This window comes from Cavia porcellus, unplaced genomic scaffold (assembly GCF_034190915.1).
Source record: "Cavia porcellus strain 051 isolate PalLab524CR breed Dunkin Hartley unplaced genomic scaffold, mCavPor4.1 scaffold_9, whole genome shotgun sequence".
Lineage (NCBI taxonomy): Eukaryota > Metazoa > Chordata > Mammalia > Rodentia > Caviidae > Cavia > Cavia porcellus.
In genome coordinates, this window is record NW_026947492.1 from 4040918 (window position 1) to 4068042 (window position 27125).

At 38.7% G+C, this 27125-nt stretch overlaps 2 protein-coding genes across 3 annotated transcripts in view; one reads left to right on the forward strand and one right to left on the reverse strand.

The window, feature by feature from the left end:
• Positions 1 to 1936, reverse strand: part of Btg4 (BTG anti-proliferation factor 4) — a 163860-nt gene extending 161924 nt beyond the window's left edge. Inside the window, exon 1 of one of the 2 annotated variants that reach the window (XM_023566234.2) lies at positions 1266 to 1935. The gene's annotated coding sequence lies outside the window, so the exon portion shown is untranslated. Of the gene's footprint in view, positions 1 to 1265 lie in introns of both variants that reach the window. The other variant, XM_063255737.1, reaches the window with a different exon arrangement.
• A 155-nt stretch (positions 1937 to 2091) lies between these two features.
• Sik2 (salt inducible kinase 2) overlaps positions 2092 to 27125 on the forward strand; it is a 120062-nt gene continuing 95028 nt past the window's right edge. Inside the window, exons 1-3 of the mRNA XM_063255728.1 lie at positions 2092 to 2384; positions 13331 to 13447; positions 15835 to 15898. Coding sequence (XP_063111798.1) covers positions 2250 to 2384; positions 13331 to 13447; positions 15835 to 15898 — 316 coding nt within the window. The 5' untranslated portion in view covers positions 2092 to 2249. The remainder of the gene's footprint in view (positions 2385 to 13330; positions 13448 to 15834; positions 15899 to 27125) is intronic.

Below are 27125 nucleotides of genomic sequence, written 5' to 3' on the forward strand. Positions count from 1 at the left end.
CTTTATAATGAATAGAAATTCAAAACTATTTTCAGATTCTGTTCCCCAGCCAAGCTTCACCCAATGATTTTAACTTCTGATAATTCTTGTCTAAAGTCAATTATTACTATAATAGTGTCAAATGATGATTTCATAATTTCAACATTTCCTTATGTATTAGTTTGGGCATCCCACTGTTGAGAGTTTTCATTTTTCTCATTATATTCATATACTTAAAAATTAAGGTTAATGTGTTCATGGATTCTTTTAGAAATTCAATTTCTATGCCGGTGAGGCTGTGGGGGAAAAAGGACCACCACTGTTGGTGGGAATGTAAACTACTACAACCACTATGGAAATCAGTATGAAGGTTTCTCAAAAAAACTCAAAATAGAAATTCTATTTAACCCAGCTATATTTCTTCTATGCATTTTCCTGAAAAAGTTAAAGTTGTATTCAGTTGATTCAGTGAAACACGCATACCCTTGTTTATATCAGCACAACTCATAATTGGTAAACCTTGGAAGCGTTCTATATACCCTAACCTAACATTCTTTATCCATTGATAAAGAAAATGTGGTACATTATACAATGCAATACTATTTATCCATAAAGGACAAATTTGAGTCATCTGTAGGAAAGTGGATGCACCTTGGGTCTATAATGTTAACTGAAACATATTAGAGACAGAAGGTTAAATATTATATGGTTTCTCTTATTTAAGAAACCCGAAGTATAAATAATTTAAAGAGCAAAACAGAAGATAGATGATAGGAAACAGAAGTAGACTGAAGGGGACTTGAGGATAAGGGAGATGGGAAGGCGGGGAGAAGGAATTAAGAAGGATTAAGATGTGGCATGTAGATGTACCGATTCTACACAATGTATTTATTATGCACCACAAACACATACTAATAAAAACCAACCCAATATCTATCATCTCTATTACTATTCATTCTTGATACTTAAATTGCCTCTGATTTGCTAAGTGGCGATACCTACAAACAGACCTTTTTTCTTTGGACCTAGCCTCCTTGACATATACAAGAAATCACTTGCTTTCTGGTTTTCAGATCCTTCAAAGCCCTGGTACGCTCCCTGTCTCTGACGTGGAATGAACCATTTCTCCAAGGAGTCTGATTCCTTTTGGTAGAGAATGATGTTCAGAAACCAAGATCCAAGTTCATATAATATATTTCAAAGTATTAAACTGTCCCTGTTCTGCTCGTCTGGGTCACCACAAGGAAGACTTGTGTGTCGATGTGTGATCCTAACTCTCGCGTTACCTGGGAGACTGCCAATTCTGTTCATTCCACGCAGCCTGCTTGTCGTGAGAAGAAATCTGATTAGCTAAATATTCCTTGATCTTTGCACAGACGCCAACACTTGGAAAATCTGACAGAATCGATGGTCTGTCCCCTCTCCCCAGAGTCAGGTTGAAATAAGTAAACTGTGTCCACGTTTAGGGGGTCCCAGACCTCGAGGTCTAAGGGAGGGTGCAGATCCCTGCGTTAAGTGTTCCCGAAAGTCTTCTCAACTCTTGACATCCCGTGAGGGTGACCAGAGCCTGCCAAAACGGTCCCTCACAGACATCAGCATGTGCCCAGGTTTATGTAGCACCAGCTGAGAAAGGGGCACAAAGAAGAGAGCCGTGAGCAGCGCGTCGCTCAGCCACGTTCCTCACCGCTGCCAAGTTTCGGGCGCCGGGCGCTCAGGTGAGCGATTTTGGCGGGAAGTTCCGCAGGCGGCGGAGAACGACGCGGGGCGCGGAGGGCGCGCACAGGCCGGAGCCCGCGGCTGCACACCGCCGAACGCCCACCAGGGCTCGCTCTCGTCCTTCCACTTCCAGGCCGGGGACCGGGCGGGTCGGCGGGAGACCCCGCCCCTGGCAGCGCCGAGGCGGAGGGAGAGCCAGCGAGCCGCGGGCCGGAAGGAGCGCGCGGCCGGCCCGCGCCCCCTCCCGGCGCCCCCTCCCCCCGCCGCCGACGTCCGCGGCGCTCCGGTCTCCATGGTGACCAATCCAGGCCCGGTCCCGCCCCCGCCCCTCGCCCCGGCCTCCTGACGTCGGCGCACGTCAGCGGCGGCGCGCGCCTGGCTGGGCCCGCGGAGCGGGAGGGAAGAGCGAAGGAGCGGCGGGCGGCCGTGGCCCGAGCAGATCCGCGCCGCGCCGCGCCGCGCTGTCCGCCCTGCCGCCCGCCCTCCCGCCCGCCCGCCCGCCGGCCCGCCGGCCGCTCGCGCTCCAGTCGCCTGGTCTAGCAGCGGGGCCCAGCATGGTCATGGCGGATGGCCCGAGGCACTTGCAGCGCGGGCCGGTCCGGGTGGGGTTCTACGACATCGAGGGCACGCTGGGCAAGGGCAACTTCGCGGTGGTGAAGCTGGGGCGGCACCGGATCACCAAAACCGAGGTGCGGCCCGGGGCTCGGCGGGAGCGTCCGAGGCGAGGGTTCGGGAGAGAGCTCTCTGCGGACTGGGGCGGCTGCAGTGCTGCGACCCGGGACACCCGAGAGGCCGCGCCAGTCGCGGAGGCGAGCGGGCCCGGATCGGAGGACCCAGAGCTTGCTTGGGGTCGGTGAGCCGCGAAGGGATCGGGCGCCGCGTCGCCCTGCCGCGAGTGCCGTGCGCCTGGAACCCCGGCCGGGGGGACTTCGGCTTCCCCTGCGCCAGCCCCGAGGGCCGCGCGGAATTGTGCCCGAAGCCCCCCACTCGGGCTCTGACCGGGTCTGTGGCCTCCGCTCCGGAGCCAAGTTCCGCGTCTTCCCCGCTCTCGGCTGGGGGTGGGGAGGGAGGGGAAGTCTCGGAGCTCTCGGGCTGCGCGATGAGAGACGTCGCCAGCCGGGGAAGAGAGACCGCCTAGGCTCGACCTGCGCGGACCAGGATCGCGCGGCCGCCTGACCCTGGTGTCCTGCTCTGCCCGGCACGGAAGGGGCCCTGGTGGCCGGGGGTGGCCGGACGGCCTCTGTCCATCTTCTCCCCCTCCTTTTGCCCCTTAGTGGCTTTCGTATGGTACCTGGCTAGCTTGATCTCTTCCCTGAGGCATTTCTATTTAATACTCCAGACAATAGAACTGGTTAGAATGGTCATCTCTGCATTTGCACAGATGGTGCCACGGTCTTTCTTATCTGTGGGGTTGTTCCTTTACCAGGTGTGTTTTCTGGCTGTGAGCACGCATTCCTTAAGCCACGTCAGATCGCCTCTGCTCCTGAAGCCCTCAACTGCTTCTTGACGGTGCCTACAGCCTCCCCCCACCCGCTGCACGTTCTCCTGCACCGCACATATTTTCTCCCAAGTCTCTGTTCTTACCTAACCCGCCCCTCCCTCCCTCCGCCTCCTCAAGCTGCTCCCCTCTTCGGGGTCTCTCTTCAAGGCGTGCAAATTAAATACCTTGAAAAAGTGAGCGAGACAGAACCATTCATCAGAGTAATACATAATGGTTTTGATGTTCCCCTCTCTACTTGCTTGTAATTCCCACTGTAGTTTCACCTTGTTCAGTTTCCCCCTTTTAGTGCGAATGTACGAGACTTTCAGCGGAGAATGAAGTAGGACTTTTTCTTTTTTCGCCGATTGACTTATGTAAGGTGAAGGGCATGTGATTTTCGTAGCATTTCACGTTGTACGAAGAAGTTTTGCTTAATGTTCATTTCCAAAGAAGAGGAATGTAATGTCGCTATTTCATGCTTTTTGCGTCCCCCAGCTGATCTTGAAACAGCCCCAATCCGACTTACTTAAGATGTCGTGACAAGGTCACAAACTTTCCTCTCACAAATTTACCAGTGTTAGCAATTTAAATAAGTTTGCAAGGTAACATTTAGTGACATTACTGAATCTTAATCTGATTCCAGGGTTCTTTTTAAATGAAGAAAATAGTTCCATTCTTCTAGAGGCATAGCCAAATGTCATGCCATTTCCCCTTGAGTTACATTTAAAAAGAAAAGCACTTTAAATGTGTATTTTTATGAGTCTTTGTTTAATGACTGTCCAAAAATCAAACAAATTGCAGAAACTGTGCAGAACTTTTGAGCTCTACTGTTAGAATGCCAATCACAGAAAACCAATGAATTTGATAGATTCATGTTCTTTCATTGTTACTGTTTACATTTCTTATTGGTATTACTAGCAAGATTTAATTGCTAACTTATATTTCAGGTCCAATTTACTTAATATAGTATGCATTTAAGAGCTGAATAAGTGAAGCTAATGGTAACTGACACTTTCTTGAGGACGTTGACAATTCAAATGGTGTCCCTTTCAGACTGATATACTTTAGGGAGCTAGGGGGCACTGTGGAGTAATACCATCCTTTGGCTATCAAATGCACTTGCAATTGGAGGCACAAGTTAGATCCTGAAAGAGCTATCAAATCCTAGATTATGTGTATGGTGTAAATGTGCACAGTGATTCACGTTAAAAGCTAAATTTTTAGGCTACGGATCCTGTTTCCTTTGTGCTTTTCTGAAGAAATCATTAACATAAAATAGTGTAAATATAAGATTGGTGAGTGTGAGCATTTAAGGTAATTGGTTTGATTGAAGACCTTAAAGTAGAGAATGATAGGGGAATGGCCTGATAATTGCTGAACAGAAGTGTTTCTAGATCTCTGTAGACTTTGTAAACTTCCTTTTTTTTTTTTTTTTTTTTGGTCTTTTTCATTTTTGTGACATTTCATAGATAATTTGCATTAAGAATTGTTCAGTAAGTATAGATAAAATTGTTTCTTACAGCCTACATTTGTTACTTTTTTTTTATTCATTGGATAAATATTTGTGAGCTTGATAGGTATAACTACCTTAAAACTAAGTAAGATGTCCAATGAAAACTTTGTCATTTTACATTACTTTAGGTTCTTGTACTATAGTAATTGCAATAACAATAGTTACAAAGAAAACCATCAAGGAAATGCGGTTACACTTAACTGCTTACTGAAGTTTCTTCATATGCTATGCTTTAACATCAATAAAAGTTTATGTGCTTTGGAAAATTTTAAGACACTTAGTTTGAGGGGAACAGTTGAATCCTTTTAATTGTCTCTTTATCACTTGTTTGGTATCACTCCAAAATAATATATTGTCTGCGGAGCTTGGAAGATCCGAGTCTTGTTTCCCTTTTACAAAAAAAAATTTTTAATAGACAAAAAAAATCTTCATTTTTATCTTACCTCTCCAATAGCTTAACATTAAGAAATGTAATTACATCATCTGAATCAGTATTCATATGGTAGATCTCTGTGTAAATTTTACACACAAAAGGGAAGGCAGGTGGTGTTAGAATCCAGCCTCCTAGTATTAATACTTCATAAAAGCTTTGTAGTACTGGTTTGTGGTTTCTGAGTTAGAGAAGCTAATTTTATAAAATTAGCATAATAGGAAATGATAATAGCATTTAGGCTATTAAACTATTTTAGTCAATAGTGGTTGCAGGTTTGAATTCTGTGAGTGTCCTTGAGTGGTGTTTTATTTTATTAATAGTGTAGAGGGAAGTAGTTTTTTCCTTCTAACTATACAGGTTTTTTTTTCTCAAATAAAATTCCCGAAAAGCAACTTGTCTGCTTATTGTTTTCTATTTAAAAATATTTTATGGTAGTATAGCACTCTTAAAAAATGTCTGTATAAAATTCTTCTGCCAGTGGGAATACCCCCTCCAATGGGGATTGAACCCAAGGTCTTCACACTGAGCTACACAGTTTATTTTTATTTTTTAATTTTTTTGAGACAGGGTCTTGGGGAAATGCCCAAGATGTGCTTGAATTTGCAATCCTCCTGCCTCATCCTCCCAGAGTGCTGGGATTATGCACCTGGGCCATCATGCTGAGAAGGAATAAGTTACTCTTAACATTACATCACATTTCTCTCCAGTCTTTTTAAAATCATTTCTCCATGAACAGCACATGGTACAATATGTGTTACAGTCCTTTTTTCCTACTTAACTTTAATATCTTAGCATTTTGCTTTTTTATGCAACTTTACATAACATTTTAAGTGGTTGTGTTTTACTTTGTAGATGGGAATATGGGCCCCATCTTAATGATTCTCTTATTACTGAATTATTACATAGTTTTTGGTTTTTACTTATAGTAAATAATTGGCAGGGAATATTTCTGTATATATAACTATGTATTTTGAATTTTTTTAGGGGAGAGAAATTCCTGGTAAATTCCTAGAAAGGAAATTATGAATAAAGGTATTTTTACATTAAAGAGTTGTGTATTTTAATTATCAAATGTATCATGTCGATTATTGAAAAATTTGGAAGTATAGTTAAGTGAAAAGAATTATCCATATTACCATTACTCAGAAATAACCATCATCAGTTATTTTCAGAGCTTTCCTATAACAGATAGCTAAATTTTCCTCAACAGCGTGTCTTTTCTATTGTTTAAAGAACATAAACTTATAGTGCATGGGATCTTACAGATATTTCACAGAAGTTTTGAAAATTACCTAATTAAAATGGTAGGTAGATGTTAGGCTACTTACTCATCAGTGGAACTAGGAATGCAGAACTGATAGAAGAACATTCTGAAAACTGCTTTTGTTTACTGAAAAGCGTTCTGTGTGCATCTTAGGACTTTTAGGCATAATTTTTAAACTACTACCATAAAGTGTAGGATTTTTAAAAGTTCCAAAATGGTTAAAGTTCAAAACTGTGTTTTAATAGCAAGTGTAAAAACACAGAGAAGGCTGTATAACACCATGATTGTAATGTCTCCTGAAGAAAAATTGTTTTTAATGGGTTGGATTTTATATTTTACTCTAAAATAGAAGACCCCTCTCAATAATCTTGCACCAGTGTTGTACTGGAAATAATCCAGATTGCAAGAAGCAGTTGTCTGTGCAATAGGACTTGTTACCAAATAACTTAATCATAGTATTTGTACCTAAAACGCTATATGATCTTTAATTATATATTAAAATAGAAATTCTATGTCACAATATATTTGTGCTTTGTTATCGTCGTTTTCTTAGTTTCTTTTTCCCAGACATTTAATGATTGGCAAATTACTCTGTTAAATATTGGTCTTGTTTTGGGAAGGGAACAAATGTACAAATAAGAGTTGTGTAAATTTTTATATTCTGAAGAAATTTTTAACTTTTAACAGAGTTTAACATGTTCTGATTTTAAGTCTTCTGGGAAAATCTATCTCAGTATCAGGCAATTAAGAAAGCATTTATTTGGAAATAAGTGAAACTGGCCTCTTTTCTTGGATGCAATATTTGATTTATGGCCCACCACTGATTGTAGATTGATTTCCTTGGAGTCAGAAGGGGTTCAGAATTCCTAATATCTTTCATTTTTGGTGAACCTACTGCCTTTCCTACCTCTAGCTTTTTGAAGTGAATTATTTATGTTAAAATTTCTTTATACAGAATGTTTGTGGAGAGTACTTTCCCATCTTTGAAGAGAAATAGTCTGAGTATTCAGTTTGAGGTTACTAGAAGATTGAATGACATTTGGAAATTTCAGAAACTCTTCAATTAAAACAAAATTTTTTAAAATGTCTTAAACAAGCCAGGCCTGGTGGCACATGCCTGCAATCCCAGCACCCCGAAGGCAGAAGGATCACCAAGAGTTCAAGGCCAGCCTGCACTACACAAGACCTTGTTTCAAAAAACAAACAATATTTTAAACAGATTAAGTAAGAAGTACAGTTTGGATGGATTAAACGGAAATAATGCTAAGAATGTTCTTTACAGTAAACATTTTTATGGTTTTCCCTCCAGTCACAGACATTGTAGGTATCCACTATAGTCATTATCGAAAAGGCTGAAGAAGAAATTAAACATCATCGTGCTTTCAAAATTCAGGACATTTGGTTCCTATCTTCTTATTCACACATATTTTATGTATCTGTAATAAAATTGATGTCATCTATACAAATAACGTGTTTTTACACAGAGCACATTTCTTTGCATCTTCTGTACTGCCTGATGACTGCCTCAGGGCAGTTCCCCAGCCATGGAATTCTTGAGTGAAGGACTACTTATCTTACAGGGTGAGATACCAAATTACCCTTCAGAAAAGGAGTACCCATTAGTTTTTACTGGGGAGAACACAAATTTCCTAAGAATGCTACCTTTTAAATCTTTACCAACTTGGTAGGGAGAAATAATAGCCTTTATTACTTATAGTTTTTTTTTTGTTTTTAATTGATAAAAATTATATATAATTTTATTTTAATTTGCATTTCTTTATATTATGTGATTATGTGATGTCAGTGTGAGTTTCTCTTACAAATTGTCTATCCTTAGACTTTTTTTTTTTTTTTTTTTTTTTGGTTTTCTTTTTTGCAGTAGACCTTACTGTGTAGCTCAGGCTGATCCTAACTCTCAGCAATCCGCCTGCTCAGCCTCCCAGGTGCTGGCCTCCCAGGTGCTGAGGTGCGTTACAGGCACATGTCACCCCCAGCCAACTTTGTGTTTTATATAGTTGTGAATCTCATATTGTTTTTTAGCTTTCCTTAAGCTCTCAGTATGTATGGTCTTCTTAATATATGAATCATAAAGTAACACAGGCATATTGTATTTCATGGCCAGAAAATTTAGATTATACACAGCATTTTCATTTTTCTGTTTTCTTATTAGAAAAATAATGCATACTTATTGAAGACAGATTGTACAGAAAAGTATAAAGCTGGAAAATAAACCCATGATCTTTTTACACACTGATTACTTTGTCATTTTTATATCTAGTTTTTCCTGGTCCTTTTCCACTCAAACTGAAATTTTACCGATACCCTTATTTTCCAATCTGTGGGAGACAAGTTAAGGAAAATTGAGGCCTAATTGGCCTCCTCTGTGAGCAGAAAGAAGTTAGTACAGCTGAGATCAGGTCATTTACCCGGACAGGTACTAATGGGAAAGGGCAGGGAAATAAATTTTGTGTTTCTTAAATTGCTTGTACCTGTGTTTGAATAAAGAGCAGGGTGCTTGAGGCTCCTCTACCCACTAAAGGCAAGAGCCCCCAGCTTCCTGCGTGCTAAACTAACTTGGTATCTGTCTTTCCTCATTCGACCTTTGATGTCTGTCTGTCTTCATACAAACTAGCAAGACTAAGTCTCTACAAGTGGCGCCTGGGACCAGGGGAAAGCCTGGAGTGGGTTCGTTCCCCACAGGTGACACCTAGCAAGGGGACCTGGGACCAATGGGGCAGTCCAGTTTGCTACACTACTGAATTTTTCAGCTTCTTTATCATAATTACTAAACAGGCCCATTTTTATAATCATAAACTTAACCATAATTCATGAAATTACTTTTCAGTTTCTATTTTTGTACTATATTATTACACCAAGATCTTTGCCACCATTTCAGACTATTTCAAGTAATATCTCAGAAGTAGAGCACACAGGCTTGTTTGATAGACTAGATGATTTTTAAGGTACTTAATAAGGGCTATCAAGTTGCTTTCCTGAAAAATGATAACCCATTTTATATTACCAGCAATCTGTAAAAATGGTCATCTCACTAAGCTTTGGTTCACAGTATTATTAATGTACTTTCTCATTCACATTTTCCTGACTATCTCTAAAGTTGAATATTTAGCCCTACTATGCTGTATGTGATAGTAACTGTTCTAGTTTATCTTGTATGTGCTCCCAAACTACAGTGGAGACCTTCTGTTTACTGGTAATTTTTCTATTGCCCTAAAACTTCATTGGCTTATTCTTTTTAAGATTGTGTATTGTTGAGAATTAAAGATTTGAACAGATAAACAGCAAAGAGATCCTTCAGTTTGTGAAATCTCTTGGCCCACTTCTCTCTCTTGTGACTCCAGTTTTGTTGTTGGTACTGTGCTCATAATTAAATAGCAGAAGGAATGCAAAGAACGATCCCCAGAGGTGTCAGCTCATGCTTCTCCTCAGAGTGAACTATTGGAAGCCGGACATGGCGCATACCTGTGATCCCAGCACTCAGGCTGAGGTAGGAGGATCACCAAGAATCTGAGGCTAGCCTAGGCCACGTGGTGAGTTCGAGGCCAGCCTGATCTATATCACAAGACCCTGTCTCAAAAAAATACAGATTTTTTTTTTAAAGTGGTTCGTTTTTCACAAAGACTTATTAGGTTCCCTGACAGTAGGAATCAGATCTCACTCAGTTGTTTTTGTTTGGTTCTGGTTTTGTTTTTTTCCCCCAAACTTAATTCCTGGCATACATCAGGTAGTCAATAAATGTGACTAATAGATCCTTTGAAATTGCAGAAAAATTGAAGTTAGACTTAGCGGGCCTGAAGTTTTTTCCCCTTTAGGACCTTTGTAAATTTTGTGACTGGGGCTGGGGGCTTTTTGGGGTAGGGATTGAACCCAGGGCCTCATACATACTAATTTATAGTAGCTTTTAAACTTAATTTTGATCAACAAGAAGTATACTACCATTTACTTCACAGAATTGAGAAGTAAATGAGATAAAATATCTTATAATATCTTGGTTTTTTTCCTTTTGGTACCAGTAATCAAACTCAGGACCTTGCACTGCAGTATCTTTCTTGTAAAATTAAAAAACACTAAGAAAGTTACCATCATTATTTTGGTTCGTTCTGTTTTGTCTTTTTGTCTTGAGATAGGGCCTCACTTTGTAGTACAGCCTGGCCTTAAAGTTACTACGTCATCCAGGCTGACCCCGAACTGGAGGCAGTACTCCAGCTTCAGCCTCCTGAGTGCTGGGATTACAGGCATGCATCACCATGCCTGGCTTATTATAGTTCTTGAGGTTCATGATAAAGAGCTCCATTGGGTATGGCAGAGACTCCTCACTGACCACCAAAACCTCTCACTGTCTCTTCTTTCTGGGCATGCAGCTAGACTCTCTCTGTGCCCCCTTTCATACAGGGGTGGTCATGTAGCTGAGTTCTAATGATGGGATAGGCAGACAATCTGCACCACTTCCTGGCCTGACCCATAAACATCTCCCATGGGAGCCCCACCAAACTTTTTTTTCGTGGCTAGAATATAGGAGGCTTCAAAGTAACTTAGAAAGCTACACCTTAAATATAGAGAAGTCTCTTTGAATCCCAGATGTCTGCTAACTTCATCAGTACAGTTCTGCTACCTGAACAAACAAGCAATAAGCTTGTGTTGTGCTTGAATCGTATCGAACCCATTATACGTTCTGCATCTGCCTGTTATAGTAGTTAAGTCACATCTCTTACAAGGAGCATGGCAACGATCTGCTTTTTGTTTAGAGAAACATAATTCTCTAATAGACACCTTACAAAGAAGAGTAACAATTATACAGATTTGTGAACAGATATAACTGGTAATTCAAGATAAAATTGAGAATTGTCATACGAGAATTTTTAAAGAAACGTTAAGGCATAATTGGATAACTTTCATTTTTAACATGTATAATGTATTAAAATCATATTGAAGTTAAGGTCTCTAAGAACATAGATGATGACTCTGGGTAATACTTTGCTTTAATGCATTTTAGTATGCAGACAATTTTTAATATTAAATAGGGTACAAAAGATATACAAAGTGAGATTCTCTGTTGACACTAGTAATTTTGAGTTTTTAAACATTCCTTATTCTTCAGCTCTGTTTTTTAGATTATTTGACCCAGCTCATAGTTTTTTTGTGGATGAGGAGGTGTGCTAGTCTTACTCCAAAAATTATAGGGTAAGACCTTTTTTTCAATATATGTGTGTCTATGAAAACATGGAGCCTCCCTAAGGAACACAGAGGAACTCCAAGTACGCACTCACCCTTTTATCTGGCAACTTTTACCCAAACTTGCCAGACTAACTGACGATAGTGGGTCCTGTAGCTCTTGGGAGGAGGAAGGCTGTTTAAATGTCTTTGGACTTGAGGTGACAATGCCTCTTCAAGCAAGTGCAGTGTTTATCAGTTCTACTTACTTAGCAGTCAGAGTTTAACACTATTAGCTTTCTAGACTGTATTGATTATGACAGTGAATAAAATACAACAAGCAATGCAAACAGCTTGCACGGAATTCACATACTGCCTAAAAAAGGAACTACCCCTTTTTTTCTGAGGCAATAATTTTAATTTTACACATTATGTCTAGTAATCTGATTTCCCCTGGGAAGCTTGGGTTATTCTGTGGTTACAGTTAATTTAAATAACAAGCAAGCTGGGCATAGCGTGTTAGAAATAGAAAAAAAGAAGAAATAAACCTTCCCATAGACTTTAGGAGATCGTAGCACAGGACGGACAAGCTAAAGACGAGAAAACTAATTGTATAAATAGGAGACTAAGTGACAAGCTGAATCCTGTTTCCTTGCCTACCTTTTGGGAGTGTTAAACTGCTAAAGCACATACAATGCTGATATTGAAAGTTACTCTGAGTTCGATGTCGTGGTGCATACCTGTAATCTCAGCTCTCTGGGAGGCCGAGGCAGGAGGATCACAAGTTCAAGCCCAGCCTGGCCAATTTCGTGACTTAGCAAGACCAGTTTCAGGGAGAGGCAAGTACCAATTCAATTCTAAGTACCACAGAAAAAGAAAAAGTTAAGCCTGAAGCAACACAGGGCTGAATTATGTCTAGAATTTTGATAGAAAGTGAAGTGCATTTTAGAACTCAGAACTATTTGGGAGGTTCCCCGTTATCTGAAAATTTTGCTTAAATCAAATTGCCTTATTTTTACCCAAAAATCTAACTTTTTAAAAAAAAATAGTTCTTTTTAATTAGATGAAAAAGTATGTGGTTGTTGAGTACCCAGTCATTTACCTTCAAATGTAATTTCTTCAAATTATTAATCTTGAGACTTTTCGGGTTTCTATTTAGTTATGACAGAATGAGGCCACTTTTTGTGAAATCACATTCCTTTTAGAAAGCTAAAATTTAGTATACTCACAAGAGGTTTTATGTTTTGTTTTTTAAAAGTAAAATTTAATCCAGTTGATATTTTTTAAAGTACATGAGTTTTAATACTGCATATTTCAGTTTTTTGACAAATAGTTACATCTATATTATGTGTAAATTAGCACTTTTCTAGAAAATATTTCAGGACAACAGAAATTGCCTTCTACCCTTCTCTGTACTTGGCAGGTCACTACTTGAACTTGATAGATAACTGAAACTGAAAAGAATTGATTTTCTCAGCGTACAGATGGAACAAAGAGACATTATGAGTTGTACTGAGAGTGAAGCCTGTTTTATTAAATATGTAACTCTGCAGAGTGACTGTTCATGCACACCAGAAGATACTGCCAAAGGAAGGCTGGAGTACTTACATATAGCGGAACTGAAGAGACCCTGGGTGCAGAAATGCATGGACATTGAATTAAAAGTAGCTGTGGGCGTGGGGGCCTACGCCAAGTCTCATTTACTATATGGTGTTTTAACTGAAATATGGTAACTGTTACATACTAAACTGTCTTTCTCTGTGTTCTGGGATGCAGGTGGCAATAAAAATAATAGATAAATCTCAGCTGGATGCAGTGAACCTTGAGAAAATCTATCGAGAAGTACAAATAATGAAAATGTTAGACCACCCTCACATAATCAAACTTTATCAGGTACAGTTTACCCTTATGCTTTTCATATTTGGGTTTTTATTTTGCATCAGGTTTTTGTCTTTTATGTTTTTCTAATCTATGAAGGAGTAAATATCAGCTAAGTGTATCCATTTTTCTGTACTATCTTTAAATAAATTTGGAAATCAAAAACAGCTTAATTTTCAAGTCTCTCAAATTGCTAGTTGTATATCTTACTATTTATTTATGTATGTATTTATTTATTTTAGTTACGTGTTTTTAAACTTTGCAGTTGTGCATCTTGTGATATCCTGCTCAAAACTGCTGGGTTTTAGTTGTAGTAACAATAAATGAGGATATAATAGTTTTGCTTATTCAAATACATACTGTTTACCTTGTATGAAATAATTATATTGCTTGCAGTGTCATACTTTGTAACACAGAAAGTCAAATGTATTTTTGAGTAGGCTTATTCTATCAGAGAAAGTAAATGTTTTTTTAAGGGAACATTTCTCAGGGGTCTTGCTGTATACCCCAGGATAGCCTTGAACTCTTGATTCCCCCCCCCCCCCCTTAGCTTCCCAACTGCTGGGATTTCGGTTGTGCAGCACTGTGACTGGCTCCATTTTTGCAGACTTTTAAGAGTTTAATATTATTTTATTTAATGATATTTTATTAACTATGTTAATATTTAATATTATTTTAAGAGTTTTATATTATTATTAGCTTAACAATATAAGCCATTTTTAAAGTTCCTACTCATTCATATGTAGAATATTTTTAATTGGGAAATTGTTTCTAAACTGAAAGGTCTCAATATGCTGACCTATGACTTTGACCCTCAAAGTATGACCTGCCTGGTATGCTGGAGTCAGTCTACTCCAGCTTGTGAGACTTACCAAATTTTCAGAAGTTTTGTGAGCTGATAAGCATCATGTTAGTAATCTCAAAATTAGTAATAAGGGGAATAATTATATCATAGGGACTGGCTTACAAATTAGGGCCTTTTGTTCTGAGAGACCTGCTTTACTATCACATCACTGAGTACTCAGATGGGTTAGGACAAATATCCTTGAAGTGTAACAAGAACATATTACAACTTTGAGCTGTGTTTATTGTGTACATTTCCTAATGTGCAGAATGTACTCATTTTGTGGAATCTATAAATTTGTGTCTATATACACAGATACTTGTATATGTATGTGTGTTTACACATATGTATATACATATTTTTAACTAACTGTTTATTAATGGAAATTTGCAGTAACAAATTGCGGATCATTGGTTTATAATATGCCTTATAATAATGAGACATTATAGCGTGCCATCTAAAACATTTCCTACAATTTTAAGACTATAGAGACCTCAAGAGGTCAGATTTATTCATTTAAGCTTTGTTTTACTTCTTGAGGAAGGTGGTGTTTACAAATTGATCGCATTCTTAGACCCCTCTGAGAAGTCATAGGCTGCAACGAGGGTCCCACTGCCACAATGACTTGCTAACTCTGGCTCTGTGAGCCCTGGGTTACTGTGTAATCCCTTCAGGTCAAAGTTATAGATTCCCCAGGTTAGTTTTTTACCTGATGTGAAACAGTGCTAACCTTACATTTTAAAGCAAAATTAGTTTTTGTCTTTCAGTAGATCACAGTTAGTGTTACAGAGAAGCAATCTAGAAATCACTCATCTTGAATTTAAAAACGAATTTCCTTTCTAAATAGCCATTTATTCAATAGAGCTTGAAAAATAGTGATGACAATCTCGTATTTTGTTTCTGAACCTAGGAAACTAATTTCACTGAACAGTATTTTAGAGCTACGAAGATGCAGCTTTCCAATAGTGTTTTAAAATTCTAGTACTTTGTATCAACATTTTAGTAGAAGAGTATCACATTGTATCAGCTTAGGTAGGCTGCAGACCAGATAGCCTAAATTCTTCTGTTTTATTATGTGACAACACTGGGCTCAAAACTTCAGCAAAGAGATATTGAAAAGATGATGTGAAAACTTTTGTTACTCAGCCGAGGATATAGCTTAGCAGCACAGTGTCTGCCTGGCAAGCGCAAGGTCATGAGTTTAATTCCCTGTACCAAAAAAACCCCAAAAAACAAAAAATTAATACTTCTCAAATTTTCATGTGCACAAAAGTTACTTGAAAAATGTTTTAAGGTGTCAGTTTTAACTCGGTAGGTCTGAGGCAAGGCCTGAGAGTGTGTTTCCAACAGGTGCTGGCTGGTGACCACACTTAGAAGAGCAAGGGCCTGGATTTTTCATAAAAATATAAACAGAAAGACATTGCCAGGCTTGTAAACTTCAGCAGCTTTGAATTGTTCTTCACTCTGATGACTATTGACACTTTTAATTTAGGTAAACCATAAACATCGTGACTTACAATCCTCCTTGTCAGGCTAATGTGGAATTGTTTATCAATAGGTAATGGAGACCAAGAGCATGTTGTACCTGGTGACAGAATATGCCAAAAATGGGGAAATTTTTGGTAAGCTTTTCCTTTTAATTTTTTTTAATTTGAGAAATCATTTATCTTGTGAATAGGGAATTTCCTACTAATCTTTCTGCTTCAGAGTTGGTAATATGAGCTAGAAATTTTTGAGTAGTAGACTTGAATAGAATACCCAGTAAGCTAAAAGTGTTGAATGTAATTTATCTTACGGATTGTATTAAAGGTACTGCTTAATTCTCTCATGTGTATTAAACAGACTAAATAACCAAAGATGAGGGGGTTATATCACATTATGAGATTTTCTTTTTATCTTTTTTTTTAACCTTTCTCTGCAGGAAAAATATCAGTGAGTATTACCGAGTCCTGCTATGGTTTAGTTTTTGGGGGTTCATTGGGAGCCTGAAAACACCATACCAGTAATTTATGTATCCATCCATCTCGTGATGGATGTTTAGGTTGACGTGAGTTTCCAGTTATGATATCTAAGTAGCTAAAAGCATTATGAACAAGGCCTTAACTTGCATGGGCTACCTTCAGACAGTGTTTACCAGTTCCCATTTGTTACTATAAGAACTTTAAAATAATGTAGTTCTATTTTGTTCTGCCTGGCTTTTATGGTCTTGTCACATTTTACCGTATGCATTCTATAAAATACAATACAGTATTATTGTTAACAACTATCTTTTACAGGCATTTCAATATTTTTTTTTAAATACATTTACCAGTATAGTTGCCATTGCCACATTCCTTTACATGCAGGCGTGGTTTTATCTTTAGCCTTTTGTTTAGAGACATATTTTCATGTGGAGTCTTTCTCATTTTGCCTGAACAATTTCCTTTAATATTTTTTGTAGTGCAGGTGATGGGAAGTTTTCAGTTTTTGTATGTCTAAAATAATGTTTCTTTTACTTTTTTTTTTTCTCTTATTTTCTTTCTTTGTTTCTTCATCACTGAGTGTGAAAACCAGGTCCTTGTACATGTTAAGCAAGCGTTGTCGCTGAGCAGTGCCCCATATTTGCACTGGGTATAAAATTCTAGATTAACTGTTTTGAGTGTTTTGCTTTGATTTGTACTTGACAGATGTTTCACTGTTGCATTGTGTCTCTGTTGCTGGAACACTATCCCTGATACCCATGATTTAAAGAAGCTTTGGTCTGTGTTTTAGGGAATCCCATCCCTGATCAGCTAGTTCCAAGGCAGAAATATCATGGGGAAAGGGCGTAATGGAGCAAATATGCTAATTGGTGGCAGCTGAGAAGTGCCCAGTGGCAGACAGGAAAGGGCCAGCCCCAAGGCCCTGCCGCCCTGAGCTGTACAGACACACCCACAAGTGTGCTTTACTAATCTGCTGGGCTCTCTTAACCCAGAGAAGTTAGCACTTCACAATTAATGGTCACCACTGTCTCATCTGCAGTATGTCTGAGAAGAAATCTGATTGGCTTTTTCGTTATTCCTGTGTACATATGATACCTTTTCCTCTGTCTGCTTTTAAGATTTTTTATTTATCATTGGTTTTAACAATTTGATTACCCTGTGTCTCTTATGGTGCCTCTTATTCTTTATGATTCTTTTGTGTGGTATTCACAGAATTTCTTGGACTTGTACATGTATGGTTTTAATCAAGTGTAGAAATTTTTAACCACTATTTTCTTAATTTTTCTGCCCCATTCTTCTCTCGGAGATTCTAGTCAACTATGTATAAGGCTCTGGGAAATTTTCCCACAGCTCACAGAGTACTCTTTCCATTTCAAAAGAAATCCTTTTGTCTCTCTGTATTGCACTTTAGGTAGTTGCTTTTTTTTTTTTTTTTCCTTCCCCTTTTGAGACAGGGTCTTACTAAATGGTGTAGGCTGGCTTTGAACTCACTGTGTACCCCAGGCTGGCCTTGAACTTGTGGTGATCCTCCTCCTGGCTCAGCCTGCTAAGCGCTGGGATTACAGGTGAGCACCCCACTCATCTTTTTTTCTGGAATATCTACTCTGATATGACTATCAGTGTATTTTTCATCTCAGACATTGTGTAAGTTTTAGAGAGAACTTGACTAGGACTTTTTTATACCTTCCATGACTTTATTTACCTTTTTGAACATCTAGAATATAGTTTTAGTAGCTTTTAATATCCATGTGTGCTAATTTCAACCTCTTTGTCAGTTGTAATCAGTTTTGACTGGTTGATATTTCTCCTTAGTTCAGCTTGTATTTTCCTGGTTCTTCACATGCGAAGATGGGGGGGTGGGGATTGGAGAAGTTGCAGTATTAAAAAGAGTGGTCAGGGGAAGTTTCAGTGAAATCTGAACAAAGCCTTGAAAGCAGTCCTATAGCTATGGGGAAAGGGGATTATCCAGAGATACAAAAGGCCCTGAGGCATCCGAGTGTTTAGTGTTTAGGGTTAACAAGAAGGCCAGGAAGGCTAGATGGAGAGACGCTGGCAGAAGGAAAGGACCCGAGTGATCAAGGAGGAAGACCAGTAGATGAGGTTAAAAGGGTAAATGCGAGCCTGGGGTGAGACAGGTTTTAAGGCTTTGTAGGTCATTGTAAAGACTTTGGCTTTTGCTTTGAATGAAACTAGGGAACCATTCTCAGTACTTTTTTTTCCTTAGCAGAGAAGTGGCTGCATCTAATTAAGCTTTTTAAAATCAGCCCTGTGACATACATTGCTGTACTGAGAGTGGACCATAGTGGGAAGGGGTGGAAACAGAATCAGATAGGGGCTGCCGGCGATGATGACAGCTCAGATAAGAGTTGGAGCAGTACAAGAAGGTAAGTGGTCAAATGCAGAATGTATTTTGAAAGTAAAATCAGCAAGATTTTTTTTTGACTGAGATCATTTAAGTACTGGTTATAATTATGGAAGACACCAGAATCTGATACCTGAAGCACTTAAATGTTAAAAGACTAGGAGAAGAGGAGAAACCAGCAAATGAGACAGACAAGAAAATAAAGCAAATGTGGTGTCCTGGGAGCCAAGTGAAGAAAGTAATCTCAGAAGGATGGAGTGAAGGTCTGTGACAAGCGACTCTGAGATCCAAAGCAGTGAGAACTAGCAGTTTACCTTCGCGTTTGGCAGCTTCGGGGCAGACAAATCAAAGGGCTTGAGAGAACAAATGAGAGAAGAAAAACAGACAGAGAAAGGAACACGGGGAGCTGATCGAGGCAATGAAGTCACAAGAATCCTTAAGTTGATTATTTTTTGAGACAGCCTCACTATTGTAGTTCAGGCTGGCTTTGAACTCACTGCGTAGCCCAGGCTGGCCTTCAATTTATGGTAATCTTCCTGCCTCAGCTTTACAAATGTTGGAATTGCAGATATATGACGCCACACCTGGCTGATACATAAAGTTTATTTGTAATGTAAAATATTTAGGGTAAATGTGCCATTTAAATCCCCAAAAGAAGAATCTTGTATAGATAGAAAATTTGAACAATGAATGCTAAACATCTTATTTTCCACTGTCTGATACAGTTAGTTTCTTAACCACTGAACATAATAAATAATAAAGTTTAATTTAGGAAGACGATAAAATCTTTGGATTGTATTCCCTAGTTTAGAATGGAAGCCATACAGAGAAATTGGAGATCACTCAGTTCACTTTATTTTTATTCATTTTGACTTCGTCATACAGTTCATAGCCCAAGGGTACTCACTGCCATTCCTCACAAAGACTGTTTCTCCATATTTCCTTAATTGGTTTAATCCTGTACAAGATCATCTAAGCTGGGAACTAGGGTTGGTGGTGATTTCTTCTCCCTTCTCCCTCCCCAGATGGTTTTAGGTCCCCCTATCCTGCTTCCTGAGCGCCTCTTGAAGCAGTCCCTATTTCTCCATGCCCTCTGCTCGTGCCTCTAGACAGGGTTCTCATTTTTTGTGTCTATTACAAATCTCTTCTAACTTGTATTTTATACTTTCTAACACAATGATGTTTGCTATTTTTAAATCTGAATTTTCTATAATAATAACTAATTACCCAAAAAAAGGAATTTTGAAAACAAGGTAGTATGTGACATGAAAGTTTGTAGCAAAAAGCTTAAACCTTGATGTATCTCCTGTAGAAAAGAGAAGATGCAGTCCAAACCGCATTAATTAAATCATGAAACACATGCATAAGAATTTGAGTAAATGTTTTTTTTTAAACTTTAATTTTTATTAGTATGTGTTTACAGTACGTAATGGTTACATTCATCATTTTCATCCCCTTCCACTTTCTCCTTCTTTCCCCCTCCCTCCACTCTCTGGATTTTGAGTAAATTGAACCAAAAATGTTTTATGTCTTTTGTTGTTGTTGTTTTTGGTACCAGGGATCAAACTCACGAACTCCCGCTTGATAGGCAGGCTGTGCCACTGAGCTAAATCCCTAGTCCAAACCAAAAATATTTTAATTCAACTGGAGGTTTAAACATCAAAACAGTATTGAACCGTATATTTTGGACTGTACATTAAAATATATTGGACGTGTCTGACTTTCGAGTCACCATTTTAACTTTGAGTGTGTTTCTTACAGTCCCTACTCTGGTTCAGGAAGATATTGAGCTCTTTTTAGTTTTACTTCCGTGTTGCATTTAGTTAGCTAGTAAATCATACCCTGTTTTCTTGAAAAATGACTTGAAATTAAGTCCTACTGCTTCTACCTTTACTGCCCTGGTTTAGGCTTTCATCTCCTCACGTCTCAATTAGAGAAAACCACATTTATTCCCATAACCTGTGTGTTCCCCAGTCAAGTGCGTTTCTGTGTAATTCCTGTTTTACCCTCCCAAAAGACCATTTTTTGTCTTATAATAATTTTATTATTGTAATTTTAGTAATTTCATTCATCTGCCTATTGCTTGTTGGATAAAATCCAAAGTCCCTACTCTTCAACTAAGAGTGGTTCCACTAAGAAAACAAATGCACCCCGCTATGTCTTCCAGGTCTGTTGGTTATCCCTAGGTATGGACAGCCGAATTACAGACTGTGCTATCCACTTCAGTTAGTAAATCAATCTCTCCCTTCCTCCCTTTTTTCTTCCCTCTTTCCTGTATTTATTTTTGCCTTGTTTCTTCCTTTCCTTCTGTCTTGACTAGTATCTACTTCTCAGGTCTTTATTTTTGCAAAACTAACATGGGCTAGTTTAAGGAATCAAATAATTAAGCAAGGTTTGTTATAACAAATACCATTGTTTTAACCTTCACATTCCTATTTCCCCATCTTCAGAAGCAACTGCTCTCACCTCTTATAACTGATTATTTTGGATGCACCCCTGTTTCCCTAATATGTTTATATTGCTGCTTCTGGGTTTTACTTCTGTTTTAGGCACAACTTTTGGAATAACTTTTGAGTTCTTCTGTTCCCATATGTAAGAGGCATATTAGAGAGAGGTGTGGGGACCCATTGTGGGAGGCCTTGTATGTTAGGTAAGAGTTCAAATTGTTAGAGTGGCCGTCCTTATGCCAAATGATAATGTGAGTGAAAGAAGATAAATGCAGCAGTTTTGTGCAGTCTGAATTAGAGGAGAAAGAAAGAACCACTTAGGAAACTTTTAGTTACTGAGATGTAAGTGGCTGAATGTCTGGACAAGATGCTAGTGCAGGGCTAGGAGTGTAGCGCATTGGTAGAATGTGTGCTTACCAATGTGCAAGGCCCTAGTATGTTGGGTCCCCAGTGTCACACATACACATGGAGTGTGTCCATGCACACCCTTGTATGCTCGTGCACGCACACACACAATATTAGTCGGCAGAATCATTAGAAAAGATCTGAAGCAAGAGCATATCCAATTCTAAAAATAATAGTAGCAGATATGTAGTGAGCACGCTTTCTTCATTGAGTACTATTTAAAGTATTTGATTTGTTTACTTAAGTCTCACTACAAACCTTATAAAGGAAGGTACTTAATGATTCAATAATCTGACCTAAGTTGCATAGCAAGAAAGTGACAGTCTGGATTTAAACAAGGCAGTCTCAAAGCCTCTATTATTAATAATCATGTACTACCACCCCCCGTAGGTCTTATGGACTGCCAAAAAGCAAACAGTGCCAGATATGGTGATGCAGGTCTGTAATCCAAGCACTCGGTAGGCTGAGGCAGGGGGATTGCCATGAGTTCAAGACTAGCCTGGGCTAGTGAGTTCAAAGCCAGCCTGAATTACAGAGCGAGATTCTTCCTCAAAGAAGAGGAAAAAAAACAAACACGAGGATTTAGAATTTAAAGCAAACATGATTAAAGAATATTAGTGATGTAGTTGACAGTACATATAGGTTTTTGTGTTTTTTTTAAGAAAATGAATGAGATTTTAAATGTGTTATAAATATCAGAACATTTGGTTGGATATGGGCAGTTGACAGTAAAACATAAAATTCATAGAACAGTAAAGACAAACAATTCAGGTTAATAACCGGTAAAAAGAACAACATACAGTTCTCCAAGGAAGATGTACCAATAAGCACAGAAAAAAAAGTATTCAATAGTATTAAACATCAGAGAAATGCAAATTGAAAACCACAGCATTCCATGTCAATCAGAATGGTTAAAATTTTAAAGATTGACAGTACTGAGTGCAGGTGAGGCTATGGGGCAAAGAGAACCCTCATCCTTTGCTGGTAGAAATGTAAAATGGTACAGCTACCTGGGCGAAGTGTTTGGTGGTTTCTTATAAACACGTATCTACTCAGTTACACAGTAATTCCATTCCTAGGTGTTTACCCAAGAAAATTCAAAACAAATGTTCATAAAAGTGACTTATACAAAAATGTTTCTAATAGCTTTTTGCATAATCATCCAAAGCAGGGGCAACCAGGTGTCCATCAGTAGGAGAAGGTATCCAGAACAGTTTGTTTCTTTTTTTTTTTCTTTTTTCTGGTACCGGGGATCGAACTCATGACCGCCTGCTTGCAAAGCAGGTACTTATGCCGCTGAGCTAAACCCCCAGCCCCTCCAGAGCAGTTTGTGATAGGGCACTATGATGGCTGGTAACGCAGCAGAGAAAAGACGAACTGTGTAAACATGCAGCAGCATAACGGTACGGATAAATCCTACAGGCATTATGCTGAGCAAAAGAAGCTGCAAACGATGGTGAATCTTCTAGAGCATTCAGTGTTACAAACAGTCTGCTGTGGCACACGTGCTGGAGTTCACACCACTGGATACTGTATGATCTCATTTACATGAGGTAATACTAATGGATTGTAACAGAAGTCGTGAAGTAGTCGCCCCTGGGGACAGGGGAACATTGAACGGAAAGGAAAGGGTCAAGGTGTAATAGAAACCTTCATTTTTGTTTTGAATGGTGGTTATACAGAGTATATAATAATACATAAGTAACCACCTAAGAATTTGTACTTTATTGTATGTAAATTATAGATCAGTGAATCTTTCTCTCCAAAAAGTAGTTTAGTAACAGGTATGGATTTGAGAATCACCTGTATAGCAATGATGAAGGAAGTTTTAATAATGAAATTCCGAAAGAAAACTGCTAAGAAAAGAGTTTTGAGTATGTCTTTATCTAGAAGGCAGATAGGAAAAAAGAATTGGTGAAATTGAAGAGTGTTTTGGGAAATAACCTGATTAGCCAAAGTAAGAAAGCATAAAGAGATTTTTGTTCATCTGGAGATCACTAATTACTTTCAAGGAAATGTTCTTCAATAAGCCGGGAGCTAAAATCATATTAAAGATGTTAAAAACACATGAGTAGTTAGAAAGGGAGAAATGTATACTATTTTGAGATTTTCAAGGTCGATGAAAAGAGTTAAAGGATAACTAAATTCTATAGAGTTCATTATTGTGTCATGATTTTCCTTGTAGTTTTGGTGTTTGAGGAGGCTATACAAGAAAACTATACAGATAAGAAAGAAGAGCAGCTAGTTAAAAAAAAAAAAAAAATTCCCAGAGTACCCCAGAGCTGATAGGTCATGAACACAGCGAGTGGTAACCTTAGAAGAGAGAAAGCGCCCTTCTCCAAGAGGTGTGCATGGGTGCAGTTACAGTGAACATTAGAGATCTGCCCAGGCTATGGCTACCTGGGCTCTTTGTGCTGGAAGAGATGAGCGTGTTGATTTAGTTTATCCTGCAGTGTACCAGAAGAGACAGTAGGAAAGAGCAAAACATTAGATGCTGTAGAAAGGGAAAGATTTGGAACCGCTGGCAGTGACCCTGTGGCTATCAAGGGATGGGTACAAGGATCAGAGGTTAGCAGTGAGGAAATTTATGGTCAACTCAAGTCATCAGGACTTATCAACCCCAGAAGAGAAAAACTGCACACTGTGAATGAATGCCCAGATTGTGGATGAGCATTGTGGGGGGTCAAATGTGTGTAAAATAGTTGCAGAGGTCAGAGAGATCATGGAAAAGGCTTCCTGTGGGACCCGAATTGAGGAGGGAGATGGTGAGGCAACAGGGACATTGTCTGAGCTGGGTGATAGAACAGTGCAGAGGCTAAAGGCTATGAAAGAAGTAAATGCTTAAGAGAAAAACATCCATGTTTTAACATCAGAATCCCTGCACTTGAGCCTGTGCCTAACTTGCCAGCAGCTCGCCACATTGACACCACATTGAACTGAAGTACTCCTAGCGTGACTGCCTTCACTCTGCCCTGCTAATTCAAGGAAAGCCTTTAGGTCTTTGCACTCTCATCTGCCTCTTTGTGTGGAGAAGTTTCCGTGCCATCTGGTTTTACTCCATCTGACTAGGTTTACACCAAAAAAGCAATTGTGGTGACATGCTGGGGATGCATCTACAGTGCATGATTCATGCATTATGAAGCTGTGGTGTTTGTTTTATTTTTGATTAGTTAATTAATTGTATTGTACTTGGTCAAAAGCTGAAGGATTTCAGAAAAGAATGTTAACCAAAATCTAAATATAAATAACAAGAGAGCTAAGCCAAAAATTACTTGTATATATACAAAATAATTGTCAGGGTATTTAAAAAAAAAAACCACAAATACAAAGAAATAAGGGCCTGAGAGTTTCATATTCATAATCTTTTAGGATGTTAGAATATACAGTTGTGTATAGAATTTTATTAAAGAGATAGATCCTATTTCTGAAAGAAAGCCAAGACTTCTGTAGTAGTAAACACTAGAATAAATTTATCACCTGGGAGTTTCTTATAAGAAGTACTAAAAAAATAAAATTTAAATCTGATCCTAATACAACTATAAAAAATTTTTTCAGGGACTTCCCTGCTTTTTAATAAACTCTGAGAGACTTCACACGCTGTAAGAATCATACTTGGGTTGGGAATGTAGCTCAGTGGTAGAGCACTTGCCTGGCATTCACAAGGCCTGGGTTGATCTTCAGCACTAAACAAATAATATATACATACACACATGTAGATTTATCCAGTCTATATTAGAAAAAACTGCGGAACAGATAAACAACCTGCCTGTGGTCACAGAGTATGTTAGTAAGTGGCATTACAAGGCCTGAAGCTACGGTCTGCTTTAATACCTGGTTATAATCATCCAGTATCCTGACAGTGATACGTCTCCTTAAAGTTCTTTGAATTTATGCTGACTCAGTGGCTTTGCTAATTTCTGCTACATTTGCCTAAAAGATTATCTGCTCTCCCCTCACCTCCTTCAGCATGCTTTTAATTGAATTGAATCTTGATAGATTGATTCATTAATTGAATATGTTATTAAGGATTACAACTTGGAAAGCATTTAACAGTTTTGCCCATAATGGTGGATATGATTCCTCTAGATACTAGATACAGCTTTGGTCCTGTCTGTAGTCTCATCTTGCCTATAATGGAAGTAGGAAGCTCCTATATTTAGTACTTCGGAAACTTCCAAGTAGACTTCTTACCAAATTTAATGACTAAATCTAATTATCACTCACAAAACCCAAAACTAAGCTGATCGCCATACTGATTTCCAAAATAGAACATATACATTTCTGATTCAAAACCTATACTCCTGTTGATCTGGGCCTTGAGAACCCTTTTTGCCCTCTACTGACTCAAATTCTGCATTTTAAAACATTCTAACCCAAGTCCCGTGTTTTTCATAAAGTCTTCCTCAGTTCTGTCCTTGCCAGTTTGCCCTTATGAGAGATTCCACGTGGTTTTCTTTCCAGCATAATTCACTTTCGGATTGATCTACATTTTGCCTTTCATTGTTACTGAAAACCCTTTTTGTGTCTGTGTTTTCTAATAGATTATAAACCTCTGATGAGGATTTGCAGCAGTTTGTAAATGGTCGTTAAATGAATGATGTAATAGTCTACTTTGACCTTATAGGCCTTATTTATTCAATGAAACCAGCAGAACACTGTGCCAGGTTGATAGTCTGAGGTACTTCTTTGTTCAGCCTTTGAAAACAGTGTTTATCCTTTAAGAGATAAACATGAATGAGGAAATATTAACTGAATCAAGAGAGGAAATTGGTTTCTAATATACTACAGCTCCTTAAAATAACCCTTGAAGAGTACCATGCTAAATAAAAGTATGCAACTTTTATTTTGCAGTGCTTTTATACTTGTTGGCACTTATCTCTGAAGGTTATCGTTTTCTTGGTCCGTCAGTATGAAATATGCAACAGCAAATGAATTTTGACTATTTAAAAATTTTTCTTTGGAATCACAGGTGTGATTAACGAAAGTTATTCAAGGTTTCTACATTGTTTGAAACTGCTTTCCCTATTTGCCCATGTGGTCACATGCAGTAAATGGTATAAAAATCATAGGGTGGTCACCTCTTCAGACAATTTGGGCGCTGTTCAAACAATTAGACTGGCGGTCAGCAGATTCCGGCCTGGTAATTAAATTAGTCAGAGCCTTTGTTTTCAGGTTTCTGCTCTTTGATATGCTAGGTCTTTCAAGGCTGAACATGTGCCTGAGGTTTATTGATTCATTTCCTGTCTTTCCCTTGCAGTGGTATCATATTAGGGTGCCAGCTATAATAACTGAAAAAGGGGTTTGTTTTAGTCAAATACTACCTCAAAACACTTGGTTACTCAGAGAACCTAAGGGGTAATTTTTATGGCTGCTGTTTACTATCTCAACAGCCTGAAGGCAATGACAGGAGAGTTCATTTGCTTTCTATTTTAAGTTAAAATAAACTTTGAAGGTTTAGTCACTTTACATAACCAGTTATGACTCTTCAGAGGCTTTGTTTATTTTCTTGTCTGTTTGCTTGCTTATTATTAACCAGAGTCCCAGGTGCAATATTGCTTTGTGTGTCTCCTGTCTCCAGCTTCTTCCCTCCTGGTTTTAGTTTTAGAACTTCATCATTTCTCACTTTAAACACCCTTCCCCTATTTTATCTCTGCCTCCAGAATATTCCTTCTTC